The sequence below is a fragment of the Camellia sinensis genome, chromosome 10 (genome assembly GCF_055761805.1).
Source record: "Camellia sinensis isolate YWXY chromosome 10, ASM5576180v1, whole genome shotgun sequence".
Taxonomy (NCBI): Eukaryota; Viridiplantae; Streptophyta; class Magnoliopsida; order Ericales; family Theaceae; genus Camellia; species Camellia sinensis.
The window spans coordinates 82,499,363-82,508,487 of NC_138970.1; the positions used below are offsets into that span (position 1 = coordinate 82,499,363).

Genomic DNA, 9,125 nt, shown 5'->3' on the forward strand with positions numbered 1-9,125 from the left:
ACCCAAGCTCCCGAGCCGAGACAACTCCGGTGATGACGGACATGTGGCCTTCGGCACCGAGTCAGGGTTTCCTAAATTCTCCCATAAAAAATATTTAGGTGGCGACTCTGTATCTGGCAAAGCAGTCCATGTTTGGCACTACTTTTTCAAAAATCTGTTTCTCAAAACGATTTGCCAGATTTGGACTCTTTGGTTCAGATTTAGAACCGTGACACAAATTGAGTCCGAACTGTAGCATGAGGCCCCCTCCGCAGACCTGTTACAATATATATATATATATATGTATTTTCTTCTGCTTCTTTATTAGTTTAGTAAATTATCTTAATAGTTTTTTTCCTATAGAAAAATTATCTTAGTATTTATTTTATATTTATCTATTGAGAAAATGTACATACCATAATTTTTTTTTAATAAATTCGGAAGAAACGTCAAAGACTCATACATTCACCCAAAATGATATAGTAATAGAATTAGAGTCTACATCATTAGATGTATAACAAATCAAAAAATGATATGTATCATACTACATAAATCTATCATATATCTAATGATTTATTCTATTTAATTTCATAGAACAATATTCTACTTTTTAAAAAATTATCAAAATACAAAACTATACATACTGTAATAATAGCTTGTGTCTTGCATGGACCTTTTTAAATTAGCATATATACATGAGCCTTTTGAAACTAGTATATATATATATATATACTAGTTTAAAAAGGTCCGTGCAAGACACGGGGCAAGTTTTGTATTTTGATAATTTTTTAAAAATTATAATATTGTTCTATGAAATTGAATAGAACAAATCATTAGATATATGATAAAATTATGTAGTACGATATGTATCATTTTCTGTTTTGTTATACACCCAATAATGTAGATTTCAATTCTATTACTATATCATGTTGGATAAATTTATGAGTCTTTAACATTTCTTCCGAATTTATAAAAAAATAAAAAAAAAAATTATGATGTATAGCTTTTCTCAACAGATAAATATAAAACAAATATCAAGATAATTCTCTCATCTAAAAAAATTTACTAAGATAATTCATTGAACTAATAAAGAAGTAGAAGAAAATAAATATATATATATATATATACAAATGGCTAATTTTATTGATACATAAATCATACTCGCAATTTTATTAATAAGTAAATTAATAATATTTAATGATATGAAAAATATTTTTCAGCTAACCATCTTTTAATAAAAAAAAATCATTAAGTCAATTAACAATTTTTAATGATATGAGAAATATTTTTCAATAAACAATTTTGATGATTTATAATTGCATAAGAAAATAATTTTTTTTCCCTGAGTATTGTGTTAAATTAAAATTTATAACAAACAATAATTGTAATTTCTAATATTATAGAACCGATTCATATTTTAAACAAGTCTTATGGTAATATTTGTAATTTGTTAAAAAAATAAAAGATTTATGTTTCATAATTGATCAAGAATGTTTACATAATTATGAAAAAATCTGTTTCATAATTGACCAAGAATGTTTGCGTAATTATGAAAAAACTTGTTACATAATTGATCAAAATGTTTGCGTAATTATGAAAAAGTCTTCACTCAACATGTAGGCCACTATTAGTGAATTATTCAAAATAAAAACGAAAAATCAAAAAAAAAAAGATGAACCTCAAGCAATTAAGTGGTTCTTATATATATATATATATATATATACTAGTTTCAGAAGGCCCGTACAAGGCACGGGCTATTATTATAGTATATTTAAGTTTTGTATTTTGGTAATATTTTAAAAATTAAAATATTATTCTATGAATTTAAATAGAATAAATTATTAAATATATAATAGAATTATGTGGTATGATATGTATCATTTTTTGATTTATTATACAGCTAATAATGTAAACTCCAATTCTATTACCATATCATTTTGGGTGAATTTATGAGTCTTCAACATTTCTTCGAAATTTATGAAAAAAAATTATAGTGTAACTTTCTCAACAGATAAATATAAAACAAATACTAAGATAACTTTTTCATCTAAAAAAACTACTAAGATAATTCACTAAACTAATAAAGAAGCAAAAGAAAATGCATATATATACAATTAACTAATTTTATTAATACATTAATCATACTCGCATAACAAATGATCAATTTTATTAATAAGTAAATTAATAATTTTTAATGAGATAAAAAATATTTTGCAATTAACCATTTTCTTAATAAATAAATCATTAAGTTAATTAATATTTTTTAATGATATGATAAATATTTTTCAATAAATAATTTTGATAATTTATTATTGTATAGGAGAATTGGTTTTTTTTTTTTTTCCTCCGAGTATTGGGTTAAATGAAAATTTATAACAAACAGTAGTTGTAATTTCTAATTTTATAAGACCGATTCATATTTTAAACAAATCTTATGGGTGCATTTGTAATTTGTTAAAAAATAAAAAAATTATGTTTCAAAATTGACCAAGAATGTTTGCGTAATTACGAAAATCCTGTTTCATGATTGACCAAAAATATTTGTGTAATTATAGAAAAACCTATTTCATGATTGACTAATAATGTTTACGTAATTATAAAAAAAATTTCTTTCGACATACAGACCACTATTAATAAATTATTCAAAATAAAAAGATAAAATAAAAAGTTAAATAAATAAATAAATTCAAGTAGCTAAGCGATTTATATTTATATATATATATATAAGAACGGTAATGATACATCCCACTAAAAGTGGTGCTCTAAAGTACCACTAATGAGTTGGCAAGCACTTAAAAAAAAAAAAACAAAACAAAACAAAAAGTCTCATCCACTGTCACATCACTAATAGTACTTTTAGGCCATGTTTGTTTGGACGGACTGGATTAGCATTCCCATGATAAATAGTCCTAGGACTACGAATCCGTTGGATTATGAATCCTATCTTAACTAATAGTCAAGTTTAAAATAATTAGTCCGTACTTCAATTGTTTAACCAAACATTAGATTAATAATTTTATTAGACTATTAATCCAATCTCAAACTCATGTTCACCCAAACAAACATGACCTTAGAGCACCACTTTTAATGATCTCAAGCATTATTGATAAAAGAATATCACAGAAGGGGCTATATCACGCATGGGGGAGTGTTCGAATCTTTTTGGAGAAAAGAACATAAAAAAGCATAAAGTTGTTTGAGCTGACAATGCATAAATTTACCAAAGTTACTTTTTGTTATGTCGCGTTGGCATTTTTTTAGATTGAGAAATAACAAAAGGATATGGCTTATTTCCATATCATTATTCTCCTATCCTTTTTAATTCCATTTCAAATTCATAATAATAATTTAAATCATTCATTTAGTGAGTTTAATATTAAAGATAAATTTTGTAAAAAAATAATTTTATCGAATATCATTAAACACATGAATAAATTACATTTTAATTTTTATAATGGACGCCCACTATAAATTTAAATTTAAATCATCCATTTTATAAAATTAAATGTGATTTTATTCATCTACTCATTAATATTCAATGAAGCTGGTTTTTTTTTTTTTTTTGGTTTTTTGGCACAAATAACTTTCACTGCGAGGTTTGTGAGATAAATAGTTTACATTATCATTATAGATCCAGAATGAGATCTATAAAATAAAACATGAAAAAATATAAAGAATAATGATATGGAAATAGGCAATTCCCGAGCATTGAATTTACCTGAAGATAGAATTCTCCTGAAGATAGAATTCTTGATAGAGGAAAAAAATTCATGCCCCTGATTCGAACTGTCAAACAAAGGCTTGACTTGGTACTATAGTTGAGAGTTCTAAAAGCATTTAGAGCTTGTTTGGCATAAAAAAGCAAAAACAAAATTTGCTAAAATAGTTACAAAAAGATAAAATAGACTTTTTAACTCAATAAAACAAATCATTACATCCAATTCATAATCATTTCATTTTTTCTCTCACAAAAGTCAAAAAGGTCAAAAAGTCTATCTTTTTAGCCTCAAACTAAAATAGTCAAAAAACTAACCCACATCCCAAACGAATCCCTTAGTTATTGTGGAAGACAAGACAGACAAATGAAAATGGGAAAATCAAGCCTCAGTGGTATTTCCAAAATTTTATTACACAGTCATGGAAAACTTAATAATTTTAATCAATAATATTTATAAAATTTATCACTGTTATGTAAATATTTTTTTGTTAATTTTTACTGATTTGGAATTTTCCCAATGAAAATCTAGTTTTGGCCTAAATTTTCAGGCTTTGCAAACTTGTCTGTGGATATACATGGCATCAACACCATGGCAGGTGGTTCGTGAGGAGAAATTTTGTATGCTAATAGGATATATGTCATGTGGTATCTTTTATTATTATGATTAATTTTGGTAATAAAATCCATTACATTTATGTTCGGTTTTTAAAAAATAATAAATGACGTATACATTGGAAAATGCTATAGGTATCAAATGTCTCACATTGGTATAAGGTCTACAAAATTGCGGACCTCACACTCATGTAAGATATTTGGTCATTCATTTGATAAAAAGTTTGATATCCCTAACATTATCCCGTATATATTTATAATTGATGAAAGATAATATCACGTAATATTCTATTAGTATATACATTTATAACTTTTGTAATTTTTGACATATAAAAATTTCTCCAGAGTGAGGAATAGATCAAGTGAAAGTAGATCAAATAGTTCCAACTTTTATGGAGTATAAGAGATAAATACTTTGTGCCATAATCGATTATATGTAATGCTATTGAAAATTAGGCATGTTTTGAGTAGGTTAAAAATTGATTTTTTGAGTTTTCTTTTTTTTCTTTTTTTGACCTTTTTTATAATAAACAAAAAAAAAAAAGAAAGAAAGAAATGATGTGACTTAAAAAAAATTAAAAATCAAAAAAATTATTTTTAACTATTTAAATCAATAAAAACAAGTTAGAGCACTAAGGAATACTTGGATGGTGTCTACCCTGAGCTAATTGTCGACTCTTTACCTCATGCTAACTTCTTAAAGCAAAGGCAATGTATATAGTTCTATTTTTTTATTTCTTACATGACGAAATATGACTCTTCGTAATTTTCTTCTAAACATCTCTTCAAAATAAAAGGGACGAAAACAATTATTCATTCAGTGGTGATACAAAAAAATGCTGAAAACAGACCAATGGCTATTACTTTTTCGTTTTTCCCTTTTTTGCAATTTTTACAACTAATGACAGTGCTTGGAAGTTTCCTCAATGCACAAATGTTGGCAGTGCCATGATAAGCAGGGTCAATATGGGTTGGAAACTACACATTCAACATAATCCTCTACATAGCGAAGCCTTTAACCAGGGCCACTATTGGCAGTGTACTAGTTTTCTTGTTTTTCATGTGTTTTTGAGAGAGAGAGAGAGAGAGACATCTCTCAGGATTTGGGAATATCCATTGGCACAAAACCATTGATACCAAACACTAATGGTGTGTTTGATTGGGGAATTTGGGGAGGGATTTGGAAAGGGAAAGGGAAAGGGAAAAGGTGTGTGAAACTATGTAACATATAGGCATGATTTATTCACATTTCACCTATCTTTTCCATTTCCCTTTCCAAATTCCTCTCCAAATCTCCCAACCAAACACAGCATAAGAGTACTTGCAGTTCGATTTTAAATGGTTCAGTTTGTGATTTAGATCCGCCCGCATATATGTAGTTTGAAAAAAATTAAATCCGCAACCGTCCGCAATGTGGGTTACGGTTTGCACGGATAGAGTTTACAAATGTACGGATGATTTGCGAATTAGACTTTTTTCTTTAAAAATTTATTTTTGAACCCTTTTTTTCCCGTTTCATAAATATTTATTTTGAACCATTTTCCTCTCATTTTCTAAAATGCTCAACATTAATAATTAACGAATTAAAACTTATAAAATTAAAAACACAACAAAATCAATTGCTAACACAAGCAATCATTTAAAATCCTAATTTTTTAATTTGACATATTGAGAGATTGAAAATGACTGTTCAAGAATAAGAACACAAAATAGAAACAAATTCTTAATTCAAGAATAAGAACACAAACATGTTTGCTGAACCAAGCCTTTAACAAAACTTCCAGTAAAAAATTTCCTACTGTTAGGCAAACATCTTTCTTTCTAAACAGAATCAAGTATAGTCACTAGTCATTCAAAATATGCACCTTCACAATCTAATAGAAAATACAAATTAATTTCAAGAATTGAGATGAAGAGAAAGCTAGTTCAAAACATATTTGTTTTTCCCCTTTGTTCTTCTAAAATATCAACAAAGCAAAACATTTGTAGTTCAAATTCTTCAGAACACCCATGAAGCAAAACAATTTGGATTTTCCCTTTTTTATTCTAAAAAATCAACGACACATATAGATGAACTAAATAAAAATTTACCTATATCAGTGCTTCAAAATCAATAACCCCAATAAAGGGAACAACCTTTTAGATATCAACATAAAGGGAACAAGTGAAAATTTTGAAAGAACGAAATCCATAATTTTTTTTTTTTTTTTTGCATTACCTTCAGTTCTGATCACCGGTCGCCACAGAGAGGGCTACTTCTTTCAGTTCCACCAGCTTCTTTCAATTCCGATCACCAGTCGCCAATTGCCACAAAGAAAGAGAGATTGAAGAACGAGTATGAACAAGAGTGAGTGAGAGAGTGATAAGATGAGAGAGGCCGCTTAGTGCTACTGTTGTTAAGAGATTAGGGTTTGACTTGTTAGGCAAAAATATCTAGGATAGGATAAATGAAATCAACGATCCAGGTTAAAAAAAAAAAAAAAAAAAACAAGTCAAAGTGAGGACGAGTTCTTGGGGGTGTAGATAAAACCCGCAACCCGTCCGCAACTAGCGATAATGTCATATTCCAAATTACATCCGCCCATTGCAGATCAGTTCAAGTTGGATAGTTCGAATAACCCTGTACCTAACCTTACCAAACTCATTGGATTTTTAAGGATCCATTCCTTGGGACCCCCAAGACTACAGTTCACTTGGACCATTAGTTAGGGCTTCGGAGACTCAAAATATCCTGTTGGAATATGTAGCCATATCCACACAATCCACAACTCCAGCTTGCAAACTTGAATTGCAATGACACAACCAAACTCCAGAGGCTTGCTTCTACACGCTTCTATTATTCACATTTGTATGGTCTAAGAAAAAATCAAAATGCATACAAAGTAAACTGTGTGGGTCTCACCGCATTTAGATTGTGTGTGGTTAAAAAATTTAATGGGAAAAATAAAAAAAGAAAGAAAATATAACCTCACTTCTTATTTGGTTATAATGAAAAACATAAAGAAAAGTGAACGAAATGTAATTTTACTTTTTGTCTTTTGGATTCAAGCACTGTGTTTTGTTTGTTAGGAATTTTAAAAAAAAAAATTAAAAAGAGATTTAAAAAATAAATAAATAAAATATATTTATATTTCACTTAATTTCACACATATTTCCTTTTCTCTTTCTAAATTCCTTCTCAAATTTTTCAACTAAACACAATCCACTTCCCAACTCAACCAAATATAGCTTGAAATTCAAATCCTATCTATTCTTTTTCATTTTCTTTCTATTTCCCTTTCCTTTCCCATTTTCCACATCAAATTCTCCAACCACACACAACCTTGTAAAATCCCCCAACCAAACACAACATTTAACAGATTTTTGGTGCACAGCATTCCAATCAAGCAATCAACAACTTGAAGAAAAAAAATATCTTAACGCCATAGCATTGTGACAAATCAATCATTCACAAGATATAATTCCTATATCATATCTTCTTTCCCTACCTCAAATTCAAACACAGAACATAATTTATCAGAAAACACATTCAATTCCAAGACTCATGTTTTCCAATACAGAAACCCTAAAAAGTGCACTAAAATTGGATCTAATTTATTAAAAGCAAAAACAGTGTCACTTGAAAAATTGAACTCAAAAAACATTCACACCTCAAAAATTTCAAAGCACCTTAAGCATATCCTCAGCACCACTGAACGTGAAAGCCCCACCTTCCTCCAAATTCAAGACCTTCACGACTCCATCATCCACCAACATCGCGTACCTCCTCGACCTCATTCCCAGCCCAATCGGCTTATCACTCAAATCAAGCTCGCAACCAATCGCCTTCGTGAAAGTCCCATTGCCATCGCTGAGAAGCATCACATCGTCGCTGACATTGAGATCCTTCTTCCACGCCTTCATGACGAAGGCATCGTTGACGGAGACGCAGGCGATGGTGTCAACGCCTTTGGATTTGAGCTCCGCCGCCTTCTCGACGAAACTTGGGAGGTGTTTTTGGGAGCAAGTGGGGGTGAAAGCGCCGGGGACGGCGAAGAGGATGGCCTTCTTGTTGGTGGTGAGGTCGGAGATGGTGACGGTTTGGAGCTCGTCGGCGTCGTCGAAGTAGGAGAGGGTGGAGTCGGGGAGCTTGTCGCCGACGGAGATGGCGGAGATTTTGGTGGTGGTGGTGGTGGTGGTGGAGGAGAATTTGAGGGGTGTGTGGCGGTTACGGAGTTTGAGGTGGAGAGAGAAAGAGGAGGAAGAGGAAAGGAGGGTTTTGGGGGAGAAGAGGGAGGTGGCGGTGGTGGAGGAGGAGAGAGAGAAGGGTTTGGGGGAGGAGAGTAACCTTGACAGAGTGTGAGCGGCTGTGACTGCCATTGCTAGAGAGAGAGAGAGAGAGAGAGAGAGAGAGAATTGAGGGGGCTTTTGGTTGGAGTTTGGATAGCTTTGCGAATTTGGGCGGAGGAGACGATGAGAGGGAGAGGGACACGTGAGGTGGAGGCTGTGGCTGGGATCAATTGGAGGAAATTTTATGGTGGTGGTGGGTCCCATGGTAATCGTAATGGAAACTTCGGAGTAAATATTGTTTGTAACGGTAATATGAAGGGATTGTTTGGAACAAAAATGTTAGAGGTCTCAAAAATTCTACTGAAAGTTTTATCAAATGTTGTGGGATTCACATGGGACTCATATTGTGTGGGTTCCACACCCATGTGAAACATTTGGTAAAAATTTTGGTAAAATATTTAAAGTCTCTAGTATTACTCTTGTTTGGAATGTTTTTTTAATTTTTTATAAAAATATATATATAAAAATATAAAAGTGGTATGATTTA

General features: G+C 30.6%; 1 protein-coding gene across 1 annotated transcript; it reads right to left on the bottom strand.

Moving 5' to 3' along the window:
• Nucleotides 1-7,821: 7,821 nt before the first annotated feature.
• On the bottom strand, nucleotides 7,822-8,838 carry LOC114281289 (peroxiredoxin-2E, chloroplastic). The gene has a single exon (XM_028223727.2). It carries the CDS (start codon nucleotides 8,666-8,668, stop codon nucleotides 7,970-7,972), a length of 699 nt encoding a protein of 232 aa, XP_028079528.2. The 5' UTR covers nucleotides 8,669-8,838; the 3' UTR covers nucleotides 7,822-7,969.
• Between the last annotated feature and the right edge of the window lie 287 nt (nucleotides 8,839-9,125).